The sequence below is a fragment of the Cuculus canorus genome, chromosome Z (genome assembly GCF_017976375.1).
Source record: "Cuculus canorus isolate bCucCan1 chromosome Z, bCucCan1.pri, whole genome shotgun sequence".
NCBI lineage: Eukaryota > Metazoa > Chordata > Aves > Cuculiformes > Cuculidae > Cuculus > Cuculus canorus.
Genome location: NC_071441.1, coordinates 41,967,368 through 41,984,240, shown reverse-complemented (window position 1 = coordinate 41,984,240; position 16,873 = coordinate 41,967,368). Strand labels below are relative to the sequence as shown.

Genomic DNA, 16,873 nt, shown 5'->3' with positions numbered 1-16,873 from the left:
ACGTTTTCATTGGTGTTTCCCATGAAGGGCAGAGAGTATTGACTATAGAGGCTCTATCATCTTGTGCTAAGGCTTTATCATGTTGCTGTCTCCAGGCCTGTCTATGCTAAGCTGCCTCCTGTGAATGATGAAGATGAGGATGTAAACAGGGAGAGACAGAGGATAATTAGCGGAGGAGGACAGAGTGACATCTTGGAAATCAAGGAGCTAACAAAGGTGACACATAAGTTTTGCATTCTTTAGACCTATTGGCACAAAAGAAGCAGTTCTGTAGAAGCCTTATTCAGAAGAATTTAGTGGGGTCAAAACTGGAGTGTATTTGAAGTGTTGAAAATGTATTGCTCTGATTATAGTTCTTTCTGACATTGTCCTTCTCATTCTTGTTTGTCTGGTTTCAGATTTACAGAATGAAACGAAAACCAGCAGTTGATAGGATCTGTGTTGGAATTCCCCCTGGAGAGGTAAGCTTATCTGTCAAATTCATTGCTTGGCTATTACTGCAGTATTTACAAGCAACAGACAGCAAAGGGTAGGGTAAGATCAGAAACACCTCATGTTCAAATTACATAAAACCAAAAAAAAAGTTGAAGCAGTTTCAGATTCTGCATCTCTCTGCCTTTCAAGGAGGTACTGAACTGTCAGTCTGGGACCAGAGGCCAGACTCTGATACCCTCTAAAGTCTGACACAGATACGCTGTGGTAGCACTGCACCAAGGTGACAGCACAGTTCATTACTCTTCCCAGCCTGAAGTTCTATGCTTAAAATGAAAATGCAGACGGCTTTTTTTTCTAAAAATGCACTGAATGCTCCCTCTAGCTGTCCTGAGGGTCAAGTTTGCACCCTCCTGTCTCGTTGGTGCTGAAAATGGTGCAGCTGAATTCTGTTTTTAAACACACTGTATTCATCTGTTGTTTCATATCCTCAGTGCTTTGGACTCCTGGGAGTAAATGGTGCTGGCAAGTCATCCACTTTTAAGATGCTAACTGGTGATACAGATGTGACAGGAGGAGAAGCTTTCCTCAAAGGAAACAGGTTAAAAACCATGCATCTTTCTTCTGCTTTGTCAAAGCAGGTCTGTTGCTGCCTTCTCCCCAGCTTTCAGAGTCTTTGTTTCACTTACAGCAAGTCTAAATTCAGCTTTTCCCTTTAACTCCTGGCATCTGTTCTAGCCCTTTGCCAAGTCTGGTAAAGTACTTCAGCAGCTCAGGGAAACTAACTTAATCTGGTAGTTACTTATGAATACCTGTCCTCATGTTTAAATGTCATACTTAAAAAAGAAAGAAGGTGAGGAGAGGGAGACAGAGGAAGAATAATTTGGCCAAGATGAACTTCTACGATTCTGTATTTTTGTTAATTCAGTGATTCCAAAACACTATTTCACTTTCCTCCTTTTAGCACCTAAAGTAGCAGCACATACTTATGAAATCCTAACAAAGGTTTTTTTCTTTTATAGTATCTTATCCAACATCCAAGAAGTCCACCAGAATATGGGTTACTGCCCACAGTTTGATGCTGTTAATGAACTGCTGACGGGGCGAGAGCACTTGGAGTTCTTTGCGCTCCTAAGAGGTGTTCCAGAGAAAGAAGTTTGCAAGGTAAACAAAACACCATAGGACCCAGTGACCAGTTATTCCTGTTTGCCCTCCCTGCAGCACATGCAACGCCGTGATATGAAGCTGTTAAACTGTCCTCTTTTCTTCCGAGGCAAACCAAAGTTGCTGTGGTTTTTCAGGGCTGCTTAGAAAGTGTACTACATGGAAGGGCATTCTCACAGTGGTTGCACTTCTTTGCTGAATGACTTACTTCCTTTGAGTTTAAGGGCTGTGGAGCTGCGGGTCATTTAGAACTTCACCTGCTCTCAAGAGTTAATTCTTCAAAGTCTCACGGAGCAAGAACTCTGCAGCTTAATGAGCCTCCCACTGGCTGTTGCATCCTTTCCAGCTGATCATGCTGAATCATTAAAGTGCTAGTATTTCAGCATTTAGACTTCAGGTTACACTAAGAATCTTCAGGCAATTAGCTGAAGTACCATAGCAGCTGCTAGTACCATACAGCACCCCTCTCAATGCTGTTTCTTTAACGTCAGTTTTCACTGTGTGTGTCCTGGGTGCTGCAGAACAGGAATTGCTGTAGGTACAAAGATTGAAGTCGCCATATCTGGTACCTAGGGTATGTCCGGGTAGCTTGAGTTGATCTTTGTGAGTAGTGCTGATGCTGCAAGCTCCTTTGTAGGTTGCAGGCTAGTTCCTCTGTATGATGTTCCCACCAGCCTCATATAAAAAGGAATCTGGTTGTGGGCATGATCCAAGAAGTAGCCGAAACTCTCCCCTCTAACACTTTTTAGTCACCACGGCTCCGCCCACTATTGGCACCAATATCTCCTGAATAACAAACCCCATACTCTTCACCTTTCTGAAGGACTAAGGGGCACCATAGTGGGATTGCTGTGTGTCAGTAGTGACTATGTCCCTGCTGTAAGCCTATAGCAACTGGAAACTACCTAAAGCCAGTGCTGTTAAGATTGCTACACTGGTGGTTAATATGGCTCAACTGATCTTAAACGCATACTTACTGCCAGTAAGCTACAACCATTTGATTTTCTGGCCTCTCAGAGGCAGGATTGCATATATCCTCATCTCAAGATGAAGAGGGTATTTCAAAATCTATATCAACGCCACATTAGATCCTCAGACGAGTGGACTACTTAGAAATGTTTTTAAAGCCAAGACACATAAGGAAAATCTCATGCGTAGATCATAGAATCACAAAATAGTTAGGGTTAGAAGGGACTTCAAAGATCATCCAGTTCCAACCCCCCTGCCATGGGTAGGGGCATCCCACTGGATCAGGCTGCCCAAGGCCCCATCCAACCTGGCCTTGAACGCCTGCAGGGATGGGGAGCCACAGCTTCCCTGGGCAACCTGTGCCAGTGCCTCACCACTCTCATGGTAAAGAAATTCTTCCTAATGTCTAGTCTAAATGTGCCCCTCTCCAGTTTATACCCATTCCCCCTCGTCCTATCCCCACAAGCCTTTATGAATAGTCCCTCTCCAACTTTCTTGTAGGCCGTTTTCAGGTACTGGAAGGTCACAAAGATGTTTGTGCTTGATTCAGGATGGTGGTGTGCTGTCTCTTACAGGTTGGCGAGTGGGCAATTCGCAAACTGGGCCTTGTGAAATATGCAGAAAAATATGCTGGAAATTACAGTGGAGGGAACAGGCGCAAACTCTCCACAGCCATTGCCCTCATTGGAGGACCACCTGTGGTGTTCCTGGTGAGTCTGTAACCTTTGCTATTAATGTTTTCCTTGGAAACATAAAAATGAGGTTCAAATGAAGACTAGATATTTCCTGACCAATAAACGTTTAAGTAAATCATTGGTCACTTAAAAAAAAGGCAAAGAGCACCTGGAAATCATGGTTGCCTACATCTCCAGGCTTCTGAAAAATCACTGAGGCAGAGTGGATCTCAAACACAATGCCAAACTGCCATCTGTGTAGCATGTTCATCACCTTAGTACTGCTGCAAACATTTCTGTAACTACAAAAAACAGAGCTTTCCTGTTGGACAAAAGTGAATCTTACTGTACAGGAGACTCAGTCTTGCTTTTAATAATTCAGTGAAAATTGGAAATAAATATTTGAGGATTCTTTAGATTTAAATCAAGGACGAACCCTTAGGATTACTGAAGTTCATAGTGCAAGAGAAAGTCTAGTGCTGTTTTTAAACAAGCCTAATAGACTTAAACAAGCCTAATAGAAAACTTTTTTTAGAACTGACTATTTCAACATGTTGTAATTGCAGAAAAAGCAGTACTTCTCAGTTCTGAAAAAGGTGTTTGCTAGTTTAAAATTTGGAGCATAAATTATTTATTTTCACTTTGGAAAATAAGTCATACTTGCTTATTTTTAACATTTCCGTCATTTCAGAGATGAGGTATTTCTAGTAGACTGTGACATCATAGCCTGTTTTGGTATATATTTTGCAGGATGAGCCAACAACAGGGATGGATCCCAAAGCACGCCGTTTCCTGTGGAACTGTGCTCTCAGTGTAATCAAAGAGGGAAGATCAGTGGTGCTCACATCTCACAGGTAAGTAGCAGTGCAATTGTATCATATCCTGGCTTTTGCATCTACCTAGACTGGATGGTAAGCTCTGCTTGTCTGCTCTGCCCTTCACTGCTGCTTGAAGTGCTAATGAAGTTACTTATGCCTACAGCATGGAAGAGTGTGAAGCCTTGTGCACTCGAATGGCAATAATGGTCAATGGACGATTCAGGTGTCTAGGCAGTGTCCAGCACCTAAAGAACAGGTAGCTATTTTCTTCTCACTTATACCACAGAGTTGTCTGCGTTTTTAGGCAGATACAGATACAGTCAGACTTAATTCCTCATGCAGCATTCCCATTGCTGTTCTGGCTGTGGGAAGTGTTGCTGGATTTGAAGTTCCACTTCCATTTCAAAGGCACTTAACTCCTGTGCTGGCCCTCTTGTTTACAGGTTTGGAGATGGTTACACCATAGTGGTGAGAATTGCAGGGGCAAACCCAGACCTGAAGCCTGTTGAGGAGTTCTTTGGGCATGCCTTCCCTGGAAGTGTCCTGAAGGAAAAGCATAGGAATATGTTGCAGTACCAGCTTCCCTCTTCACCATCCTCCCTGGCCAGAATATTCAGTATTCTCTCCCAGAACAAAAAGAGACTCCACATAGAAGACTACTCCGTTTCTCAGACTACACTTGACCAAGTAAGTTTTTAATAGCCTGTCTGCCAGAAGCTTCTTTGTGCAGAATTAGGGAAGAAAATCACCCATTTACTGGACCTATCTTTTAAGGGCATTTTAGCAGAGTAAAGTATTGAATCCTAGGACTAGTTCAGGAAACACAGTGTCTTAAGTGTCCTGAATTGATAAAAATCCAGGGTGATGTGTGATGTGGTCTTTTTCTTGTAGGTATTTGTAAATTTTGCTAAGGACCAAAGTGACGACGACCATACTAAGGACCTGTCACTGCACAAAAACCAGACTGTGGTAGACATTGCAATCCTCAATTCCTTCCTGCAAGATGAGAAGGTAAAAGAAAGTTGCGTGTGAGTTAATTTCAGCAAAGAAATCAGGAGCAGAATGCGAACTTCCTTTTCCTGGGATAGGATACTCCCAAAGAAGAAGCTAGAGGAAGATAAACTGGACACTCTACTGATAACCATTCAATGCAATGCAATACAATGCAATGAAAACAAAATTCCTTTACAGGGGCGGTGCCTCAGAGTCGTCTTGTACTGTTCTCAAGTGAAAGACTTGAACTTAGCTCATTACAGTATAACTCTGAAGCTGTGGTAAAGCACCCACCAGATGCTGTGGGCTTTCAACCATACTGTATCTTGTCCTGTACAGTGTGTTTTTACTAGGGTGGCAAAAATAGTTCATTGTTTAATTATGGCCAGTGGTTATTTATAGATATTTTAGACATGTATGTTTTAGTCTTAAAAACATACATGTCAGGAGTGGGAATTTCTTGGTGCTACATCCATTGCTGGCAATGAATGCACCAAGACAGTCAGTGGCAAGAGAAGTCACCACCAGTGTTGTAGCCTTAGGTTGTAAAACCTTACCTGACCAGCTGCTTTTCCTAGACTGGCATAGGTCTGTTGGTGACAAGTACGGGGCCACAAAGCACTACTGTGCAGATGGGATTGCAAGAGACAGGTCTTCACACCCATACATCTCTGTGAGTAAGTGGTGATATGCAGAACTGTGAACCCTTCAAATGCACAGGATTGTCCCACCAGCATCACAACCAATAACATACTCTTGACTGGGTTTTTCTGTAGCTGAGTACTCTCCTGCTCCTTTGAGGTACTGCAGCAGCTGCATGAACGCCTAGTAGGAGGAGGTGGGTGAGAAGCAGACCTAGGGTTTGGACCACAGCAGCAAACTCAGTAGTTGTACAAGCTGCTAATGCCAAGAGCAAATTCTAAATCGTGAGATGTCACTCAGATATGTAATATCTGCTCTTTAATCCCTGCTTCGCACCAGAAAGGTACCATCATCTGAAGTTATTGCTTAGCACAAGCATGTTATCATTTCTGGCTTTGCCAGAAAAAACTAGAAATGAGATGTAGATCTTTTTTTTTTTTTTAACAGTATTATTTATGACTTTAAATAGGTAGGTAGCATAATTAGGGATTGAAAGTGCTTTCAGTTGATCTTTGTAGCCTCAGTATTTCTTTACATTATGCCTGCAATGCTATGCTCTTATTCTATCCATTCAGTGATAGCTAGATTCATGATCTGACCAAGTTCCAGGCTCTAGCAATCAGCCACTATCTGCGATTACTGCAAGTTGTTCATCTAAAATTTTCCTTTTTGGAAACTCGTATAACATTAGATTAACGTCTAAGTTTCTGCTTCTGTTGTGCAGTGTAATTTCAGTCATTAGGTGATCCCTAACTGGAGAAAACACCTTTATTACACATGTGGCAAACTACTTCAGTAAAAATCCCCTTGAAGAACAAAGTAATTTAAAATAGTAGTGCTACAGTTACATGAGTCAGTTTTACAAAGCCAGAATAATACTACAGGGGATATCATATAGTAAGAACAACCAATTCTTGTTCACATTGTACAGCAGCCATGGGAGAGTATGCTTTCATTAATACACTTAGGGGCCCCTCTGTCTCACTCTGATATTCAGAAGTAGGTTCAGTAATGTCGTTGGAAGCCAAGTGCAGTTCCTGGGCTATCCTTGTGTGTCATGCCTTCACCTTTAGATACCCTTACAGGTTCTGTGCTAATTCTCAAAGCTATTCTGCCATGAATCAGTCATGGACCATTTTCTGTGAGTGCCTACAGCAGCCCAACAAACAACAAAGAGGCTGGCGTGAGCCTAGAGAATGTTGATTACGTATTTCCAGGTATAGTTGGTAAACATTGACCAATTCAGCATTTTTAAAACACAAACAGTGAAATATTTAGCACAAGTTTCCAGTCCCTGCTCTGTCCTGTCTTGGGATAAAGTAAGAGCTTACTACATGTTCTGCTGAAGTGCCTTTTTCATACTATTTTTTTTTTTTTTACCTATGTAATACATTGCTAAGGGGATTGAGGAAGGAGTGTAATGGGGATTGGTATACCTCACTTAAAACATCCATTGTTATTACCTTTATGGCACCATCACCTTATGGGGATGAGTTACAGGGTGATGAATACACCAGAGTTCCAGGTGCAGAAAAATTATGAAACAGCTGAGCTACAGTCATGACTTCTCTGTAACAGGCTGCAGGGGTGTTACAGTATCATTCAAACAAGTAGTGCATATTGAAGGCTTAGCACTGCTAAAAATCACTATTACAAATCAGCATTAAGTTACTAAAGTGAAGGCCTTAAGTTTTGCACTGCACCAAACTAGTGCATGTAGAACTAGAATGAGTTCTAGAGGGATTCAGATTTGGTCCTGGAAGGGCTGTGGTTTGCTCTTTGTAGCTGCTCATATAAATGATTAATTTGGCAGGAAACAACAGTTACATTATAATCCTTTTTCCTTAGCCCACTAACAGTGATTCTTGATTCTGTTGCCCTGTGACTATTGTGTTCATATAGTCTGCTCTGTGACAGAATGTCACAATAAAGATGGATATTAACCAAACTATTTCGCAACTGTGGTCTGTCTTATTTGTACTGAACAGACAGCATAATGCCAACTCTCACATGAAGATTTGTCATGGAATAAGTTCAGACAGCCACTAATTTACTCTTTTGTTTGTTGGGGAAAAATCACTCTTAGTCATATACCATATGTGAACCACTCTAGATAATGAAACTGCTCTGAGGTGTTAACTTATTTTAAACTTTATTACTATTGATACGTTGCATCCCTCTTTGTAGTACATTTGTATTTCAGCAAGGAGTTGTATTTTCCCTATGGTTAAACCACCACTTTGTGCTTATCCTTCCCTCCTGAATTATAGTTGGTCCTTCATTCCGAGCACTTTATGCTATCTGTAATGGGATCTATTTTTGCACTGGAATATCTGTTAACTTTGCAAAAATCTAGAGAAATTTCACAACTGAAATTCCTAAGTTAAATCCTTAAATGGAAGTTTTCATTAAAAGCAAAAAAAAAAAAGTATATATTTGTATTTGCTAATAACTGTTATGTGAAGTATTAAAAGGCACTCTAATTGCCTTGTATTAAGTAAAAAATAAAGCTGTTATGGCACCATTTGTCTTCAAAGTGTCATTTTTCCTTATGTTCTTCTGAGGAGTGCTGTTAGAAGTTCTTGTTTTGCCTGGTTTTGTTTTGTTGTGAGCTTTGATGTGAAATGTACAAGCATTCCAGTATCTCTATGAATTATCATGGGGCACATACTATTTTTCAGGTAAGTGAGCTGATGCAAGATTTGAAAGGCAAGTGCTACTTTAATCTTCTAAAGTTAGTAGATAAGGGCCCCAGCAAGTCCTGGAGAAAGTGATGAGTGTAACTGTCAAATGCAGCTGCAGAGCATGACAAGCTTCATCTGGATGTTTAAATCCAAAGTCAGGTACCTGCCTCTGACTGTTCCATTACAAAGACACAGTTAAGTTGAAGGTGTTGGTAATTGCTCCTCCTCTTTGCTGAAAACACCCTGTACCTGTTTTCACTGACAAAGAAAAATGCTGCTTTTCAGTATAAAGACTGAAATAATGTAAACTTAGTTAATCCTTAATATCAAATTAAAGGAAGATCATTTAAACTAATACTGGGTTGATTCTGAACAGCAGTTTCCAAATGAAAGCATAATAACGGTCCAGTTACTCAAAGGAAAACTTAGGTTAAAATTTTGTCTGCTGCTATCATTTTATTTAATTCCAGAATCCAGCCATTCTTGAAGTTACACTCATCAGCTAATTCATCCTTAAATAAGAAGCCAACTAAAATTTCCTGGGTTTTCTGTTTTAATCTAGTGTCCAGCTGATGCTTTGGGTAATGTGTTTATTTATCAACCTCTTGTCAGGGAACAAACTTTGGAATAAAGCGCAACACTCAACATTCTGAGTATTTTTTACTCTCAATGCTAGTGACAAGGAGAAGTTTTACTTTAAGTTGATTTGTAAAACTTAAGACAGTGGTCTGTGAAGAGAGTGCTGAAAAGGGCTCTCTTGGGGAAAAAATTAGAGATGAGTACAGGAGCTGGGACTTGTTATACTCCCTTAACTACAGCAGCTTGATTCCAACCACTCACGTTGGACATAAGCATAATTGCCTACTGCTGTTATTTTAGTGCTTTCCATGAGATCTTCTCCCAGGTAGTAAGCAGTGATAGGACAAGAATGCCAACTTTGTCCTGGGCTACATAAAAAGAAGCATGGCAAGCAGGGTAAGGGAGGTGATTCTCCCACTCTACTCTGGTCTTCTGAGAGCCCAGTTGGAACAGGTCCAGAGAAGGCTCTGCAGAGACCTTACAGCAGCCTTCCAGTACCTGAAGGGGGCCTATGACAAAGCTGGAGAGGGATTTTTTACAAGGGCATGTAGTGACAGGATAAGGGGGAATGGCTTTAAATTGGAGGGGGGAAGATTTAGATTAGACGTTAGGAAGAATTTCTTCCCGGTGAGGGTGCTGAGACACTGGCACAGGTTGCCCAGGGAAGCTGTGGCTGCCCCATCCTTGGAGGTGTTCAAGGCCAGGTTGGATGGGGCCTTGAGCAGCCTGGTGTAGTGGGAGGTGTCCCTGCCCATGGCAGGGGTGTTGGAACTGGACGATCTTCAAGGTCCCTTCTAACCTAAACCATTCTATGATCCTAGTGCACTTTAAAGAGGAAATAATCATCATTAGGCAGACTGCATAATGATACTTCAGTAGACAAGTGAACAGAATTGCTCACTGCAGGTCAGTGATTAACCTGTGGAAAAGCCTCTGAATTGTTCCGCCAATTAGTGAACTCTGAATTTCAGAAGAGAGTACTTTGTACCACTCTACACAAAAATAGAAGTTTAACTTCTGAGCCCATGTGCCCTCTGCCCCGCTGCTATCCACCCTAGCTTACTGGCTTTAAAAAGAAAATGTTACTGAGACTGCTGTTGACAAAAAGGCAAGACCTGCGAAATTCTGTACTCAAAGGGTTTATTATTTCACAGTTTAAAAAGAATAAACACTAAAAAGTGATGCTCTATACAAATATATTTGGCTTTTAACAGCAAAACATATTTCAAAGAATGTAAGACCAGGCTAACCTACAGTTCTGAAGAAGTCTTTATTGAACAAAAAGAGGAACAGGCTGAAGCAAAATATAGCAAAATAATGAATAACTGCTTGTGTTGTGGCAGAGGTCATCAGGGGACACTACCTGATCAGCTTCACTGTAGCACTTTCTATGTGCAAATCCATCGGTACTGATGCTTTACTAATATATTATTATTAATATATTAATTATTATATTCATTATTATTAATATAAAGCATCTCAGTGAGAAGTGTGATTAAAGTATAACTGGGTAACCAATGAGGGGGGGCATTCCTTCTTAATTCAGTAGGCAATAACCAAGATGTGATAATTAAAAGTCACCAAAGTACAATATGAAAATTATATTGGTCCTGAGCTGTGACATTGGAAAATAGCACTCATTGAACCTTTTAAATAAAGTGATCTATGCAGAAAAGTATTAAGAACTGAGGGGTTAACATAAAAGATTGGTGAAGTATGGTTTATGCCACAAGTGACATGATTTGAATTCTTTTTCCTCGGAAGGAAGGAACATCACCATAAAGTTCTGTTTAGCAATTCCTGTCGGGGTGCAAAATTTTACTGATTTACATTGCTACTGACCAGCATTTTGCATCTATTTATTGTAAGCAAGAACAGCTCAGTTCGCAAGAGTATGATGATACATGTGATGGCACTTGCTGACAGCACTTCCATCTTGTCACTGCCACTGGTTACATCCTTTAGAAGAAAGTTATTTCAGTGGTGAGCACTGCCAAGGAACCAGGAGCATATTTTCTTGGGAGTCCAAGAATCTGACACTCTCCCTCACTGAAATGAAATGCATATTTAATTAAGACAGTAGTCCAATGGAAATAAAGACTTTTCTTATCGTGCATGCAGGTAACACAAGTGAGATCTCTGAATCCATTATCTCTTACCAGCTGCTACCACTCTGGCGTCTTCATGGGCACTGTGCCTTCCTGCTGCCCGTTGATCTGGGTTCTCATTCCACCAGATCACATGGACTGAGAAAGTACAAATAAAGTCAGCTGAATACTGCTATGCTGCAACACAAGATCTACTGTAAGTCCTAACAGTCTGCCTTTGCCTGCCTGATACCTTGTGGTTAGCTAAAACAGTTCTCGAGGAAAGAAAGTGAGGGGATGATCTTTTGCTGAGTCTTTAAAAGCACTGACTCTAAGATCAGATCTGACAGTCTTTTAAGATAGCAGCTCTTGGCTTAAGGTTATACCTAATGCACAAAGCTCAGTTCAAGGACTATTTACAGACTTTGGTGACATACACCAGTATGTTCACCAAGCCGTCCAATCCTGATTCAGGGTAAATGCTTGCCCCTCTCCCTCCACCCCTTCCCATGCTGAAGTCTCTATCTGAAATCAAGTAGTACCTCTATTAAGTAATCCATACTCTGTGTGGAAAACACCGATCAGCTTGGTGTAGCCTGTGTGGATGTGAGCATTGATTGCAGCTTGAAACGCTTCACCCCACAATGCTGGTCCACCAGGCTTCATCTGGAAAGTAACCCATTCGTATACTCCTGGAATTAAAAGATCACAATTGCTGACACTTTAATAGAAAGTTAGATGCTTGCCATATGGCAATGTATGTCTGGTTGCATTCTCCAGCAATGGGCTGGAGATAAACTAAAAGGAAAACAAAGTGTTGGAAAAGTCAGCTCTCCAGTTTTAGAAGAAAACTAGACTACTTTTAAATTCAATTATAACAACATAAAATTCAGAATCATAAGGAAGCGAACAAAAATTACTGTATGTATACAGCTAAAGCAAGGCCCGTTTGATGTCATTTCATACAACAAAATCTGCATGTTCATAAATCAGGGAACAGTCAATGCTATTAATACTACATTTTCTACAGGGAGAATTAAAATACATAAAGATAGGAAGACTAAACCTCATCTATGAATGTTACCAAGTATGCATGACTTGCATGTATCTTTAAAACAGGGAATTTTTTTATTTTTCTTAAAACTATTATGTGAATGAAGCAGTAACATCAAAGCAAATTGACAGAAGAGAAAAACCTTTGTGAAAGAGAACAACCATCATCTTTAGCAGCTCCAGGAAACGCCCTCCCACTGATGGATGGACAAAGCAAATCCAGTATGATTACTCTTATGGCATTGCCATTTTGCATGTTCATTTAGGCAATTCACACAACTTTTTACAATCTTACTGAACACGACTCCAGTTGGTTATTGATGTAAGTTAGTGTAAAATCCTTCTTACGAACTTCATTCCTCATCTGTGCCATTTCACCTTTTTTCATGTGGCTGTATGTACATGCACTTGTTACATAAATGCTTATAAGCCCACGTAATGCATGGTTTAAACTTTAAGCCATTTTTTGTTAGTTCATCAGCATCAGTAACTTTAATCAGCAAAAGAGAAGATAAGCTCACCCCCTTCCTTTGGAGGCTTCTCAAGTTGACACCAGGGTACCAGATAAGCAACCTCATTGGCCTGCTTTTCTACCAAGGGAAGAACTTGGGAAAGTCTTCCTTGCCAATCTTTGTCATTGGCTAGTGCACGTCGGACTGCTGTTCTGTGGGCAAAATTATCTGTAATAAAGGAAAATAAAGAAAACAAACTCTGAAAAATGCTCTTAATGTAACACCAGACTTAATCAAAATGTATAATTACAAGGAGGCAAGCTGCACTTACATATGTTTGCAACTGATATCTTTAAACAGCTTACTAACTTGACTCAGAGGTGGTAACTTTCCTTTAAATTCTGCAAAAATCTTTGTTTTAGCGCTTAGATTTAAATGGTTTCAAGTTAAACCAAATTTTCCAAGAAAATTTATAAAAAATTTAAAATACATTAAGCAATGTTACTGTTAAGAAAGATTCATATACGGCATCTGCATGGACTAGTGGATGGGGCAACAGTCATCAAGGATAAGATTAAGAGAAAGCGCTGTGAAAAAGTAAGTGCAAAAAAAAAATGCAGAAGGACTATTAGCCTACCAAGAGAAAATTAAGAAGAATATGAGGTTTTGGCTTATATAAAAAAGACAAAATTAGAAGTGTAGAAGTAATGTTTGTTTGTTTAGCTACATAAAAATCTGATTAGATGTCCCATATCTAAGCCCTTTCTTCTTTTTTTTTCTTAATTAAAACCAAATCCACTTAATTAAGTGTGTCTGAATTTCAATTTGTTAGGCTGCAGTGGCATCTTAAGTGGTATGTTTATGCAGACAGCTTCCATAATACGAGACAAAAATCCAGCATCTGAGAAAGGGAAGAAGCTTGAGGAATATAAGTATCTTGAAAAACACACCTACTATTTTTAATTATTGGAGAGATATCATCAGGGATCTGATGAATTGAGAAAGGCTATTGTACCTTCTACGTGTAAACACCATTAAGAAACAAATAAAAAGGATTTTTTCTTAGGTTTGCCTTTTGGAAGTTTCTCACGGATTACTAAAAATGGGTGAGTGTTTTTTTAGAGACAGAAACCATAGACAATGCTAAAAAGTTCTGAGAAGCAGGACTATTTATTATGCATAGACACACGTAAACACATAATATTTCTGTCAACAGACAGCTGGTCTCTTCACCCCTCCAGGACAACAGGGGTGACTCTATTCTAAATGGGTACTGCGAACAGGCTGTATTTCAACGAGCAGACTGGGGACTTCAGAAACAAAATTCCCTGTCTCAGCATAGAGATACACTCTGGACTGCCACAGGTATAAAATGAAATTATACTAGTGTACCTTCCCACCCGTCCATAACCCAACTATCACACTCCCTTGGGCTCCACAAAAGGCAGAGCCAGCACACCTAGCTTCTTGCATAATTGTAGCTTTTCTTGGCTCACTAGCCCCTTCCAGGTCAGTACTGACACTAACAACATATAAAGTTGATTACACTGCAAGAAGCCTGTTGCTACCAAGGCTGATACAGCAAACGCTTCCTGCACTTGGGAAGTTGGAGCTGGTGGAGCGGCTTCCCACCTCAGCCACAGTCCAGCTGCAGGAGTTTATAAACATTCAAACCTGTTGTTTTAGATGAGTGACTATACACTGAAGTAAAATTTGGGAACACTTATCCATGCATAGAAACACGCACAGGCTACATATAGAGTGTCTGCAATTACATATGTTATCTAATGGTCTTGACCTTTTTTTCCCATACATTTTGAAATTTTGAAGACATTTGTGGTTCAGGAACTAGCCCTAAGTTAAAAATATTTACCATGAACTAAGCCCTCTGACACAGTTGCTCTATGATACCTGTTTAAGCAGAGATCACTGTTTAAGAACAAGTTGTAACTCTCTCATCCCAATATGTCAAAAATTGCACTGACAGACTCTTCTGTGTTCTTTCCAGTAATCAGTACAGGAACAAATTTTTTTTTTTGTAACTTTCTTACTGTAAGAGGAACACATAAAAGCCAGCTAAGGGTTTTCCTTGCCTTCTTGCAAAGAAGACAGGAAGCAGAGAAAGAGCAGAGCCATGCAAGGGGATGATGAGCATACCGTACTTCCAAATGTGCAACACCTTATTCATTGCGCCCAGCTCCGCAGACCAGAATCCCACCAGCTCTGAGTGAGCTGTGCGAAGGTGAAGGTACTTGTTGATCAATTGCATAAACTCATTCATCTTTGATGGTTTAATATCATATGTGCGAATTTCGTAGAAAATGCCATTATTTTGTCTGGGCCCTGTAGCAAGGGATGCAAGTACCTGAGAGAAAACATTAAGAAAAATAAGTAGAACTTATTCTCAAGCTACAAACCTAAATTCTGCCTAGTTTCTAGACTTTTTTTTTAAAAACAGTGATATACTATATATGGGTTTTTTACCGGTGGGAGAAGGGATACTTCATGATCTCCACTACAAAACCATCTTGCGACTTTTTGTTTTGGAAATCGTTCCCATATACACTATTTGCTGCAACTCCTTCTGGCAGTGGAATGGACCACGGAGTGTCTTTTATTATTTGCACTCATTTGTTTAATTATTAGCTCAACAAAGCAGTACTTTCCTTTTCTCATAGTCCTCCCTCAGGAAGCCAGCAGCTGGATGCAAAAACTTGAAACAATAAATCATAGAATCACAGAATCACGAGGGTGGAAAAGACCTCTAAGATCATTGAGTCCAACCATACCTGTCTGCCACTACACTATATCCATAAGCACTTCATCTACTCATCTTTTAAACACCTTCAGGGATGGTGATTCAACCACCTCCCTGGGCAGCCTCTGACAGTGCCTGATGATCACTCTGGTGAAAATTTCTTTCCTAATGTCTAATTTGAACGTCCTCTGTTGCAGTTTGAGGCCATTCCCTCTTGTCCTGTCCCCTGTCACTTGGGAGGAGAGGCCAGCTCCCTCCTCTCCACAACCTCCTTTCAGGTAGTTGTAGAGAGCAATCAGGTCTCCTCAGCCTCCTCTCCTCCAGGCTAAACAACCCCAGCTGTCTCAGACAGTCCTCGTAAGCCTTGTTCTCCAGCCCCTTCACTATCTTCATCATTCTTCTCTGGACATGCTCTGGAACCAAAATGGGCCCAAAACTGGACACAGTATTCGAGGTGTGGCCTCACCAGTGCTGAGCACAGGGGGAGTTTTCCTATCATTTAACAAGAAACCTTTCAGAACTCCCAGAATACACTTACCTTTGTGCCTCTCACGATAGCCTGGAACATGCTACTCTCAAATAAAACTAGAAAAATTAAGGCCAATTCAAATCTTTGGCCTTAGTCCGTATTTACACAGAGTTGACTGCAGGATGGATTTTGGACGTGACTGACCTCACGGGCACCAGCACACACGCACACCACGAGGCTCAAACCACCAAATACAAGATTAGCCAAGACCAAAGGTCATGTTTTCTAATGGTCCTTTGCAGTATTACACATCAAGTTTTGGTGGCCATGTGCCACAGCTGCTAAAAGCTGTAATTTCCAAGTCCCCACAGGACTCCGAACATTAATCCTGCACCACTAACCCATTCACTGCTGGATCTCTGCTTGCCCAGGGAAGCTGTGTTTCCCCATCCCTAGAGGTGTCTAAGGCCAGACTGGATGAGGCCTTGCGCAGCCTGGTGTGGTGGGAGGTGTCCCTGCACATGGCGGGGGGGGCTGGAACTAGATGATCTTTAGGGTCCCTTCCAACCCAAACCATTTTGTGATTCTATGATTCTACACCGCGACAACTCAACCATTCCCCATCGCCCCAACTCCGCCCCCTCCAACAAGCCCCGCCCCCCGGAGGCAAACCCTGCCACGTCCGAACCAACCCCCTGCCCCGCGCCCCAGGCCGCGCCCACATCGAACGAGGCCACGCCCCCGTCCGCCCCGTCCTAAGCCACGCCCCATTGCCCACACCGCGCCCTCCGCACAAGCCACGCCCCCTCCGAGCCACGCCCCCGCCCTCTCGACCTCACGCCCCGCCCCAGCGTCCCCACCCTGCGTCCTCCAGGCCACATCGCCCCGCTGCCCCGCCCCCCCGCCCCCAGCCCCCGTCACGGTCCCGTTCCCCCTCGGTACCTGCGGACGCTGCCGGGCGAGGCGCGCGGCGGCGGTGAGGGTCCCTCGGAGCGCCCCCGGGGCCAGCATAGCGCGCGGCGCCGAAGGTGGCACGGGGCGGTGGGCAGGGCGGCAAGCGGAGCCTCCCTCCTCGGGGCGGGCCGCGCCGCCGCCCGGA

General features: G+C 41.9%; 2 protein-coding genes across 6 annotated transcripts in view; one reads left to right on the top strand and one right to left on the bottom strand.

The window, feature by feature from the left end:
• The window catches only part of ABCA1 (ATP binding cassette subfamily A member 1), a 93,100-nt gene extending 87,126 nt beyond the window's left edge, over window positions 1–5,974 (top strand). For all 4 annotated transcript variants that reach the window (XM_054053472.1, XM_054053469.1, XM_054053470.1 and 1 more), the window contains exons 42-50: window positions 96–216; window positions 399–461; window positions 927–1,033; window positions 1,455–1,596; window positions 3,141–3,275; window positions 3,990–4,093; window positions 4,221–4,313; window positions 4,501–4,744; window positions 4,949–5,974. In XM_054053472.1, coding sequence (XP_053909447.1) covers window positions 96–216; window positions 399–461; window positions 927–1,033; window positions 1,455–1,596; window positions 3,141–3,275; window positions 3,990–4,093; window positions 4,221–4,313; window positions 4,501–4,744; window positions 4,949–5,089 — 1,150 coding nt within the window. In that variant the 3' untranslated portion in view covers window positions 5,090–5,974. The remainder of the gene's footprint in view (window positions 1–95; window positions 217–398; window positions 462–926; window positions 1,034–1,454; window positions 1,597–3,140; window positions 3,276–3,989; window positions 4,094–4,220; window positions 4,314–4,500; window positions 4,745–4,948) is intronic.
• Window positions 5,975–6,117: 143 nt separating this feature from the next.
• On the bottom strand, window positions 6,118–16,873 carry LOC104062629 (protein NipSnap homolog 3A). Of its 2 annotated transcripts, none has more exons than XM_054053474.1 (6): window positions 16,717–16,873; window positions 14,705–14,912; window positions 12,617–12,775; window positions 11,585–11,734; window positions 11,115–11,201; window positions 6,118–11,004 (listed from the first exon to the last, which is right to left on the bottom strand). In XM_054053474.1, exons 1-6 carry the CDS (start codon window positions 16,783–16,785, stop codon window positions 10,928–10,930), a joined length of 750 nt encoding a protein of 249 aa, XP_053909449.1. In that variant the 5' UTR covers window positions 16,786–16,873; the 3' UTR covers window positions 6,118–10,927. The 2 variants fall into 2 exon arrangements, with proteins under 2 accessions (XP_053909449.1, XP_053909450.1); XM_054053475.1 differs by lacking the exon at window positions 16,717–16,873 and adding an exon at window positions 15,844–15,971.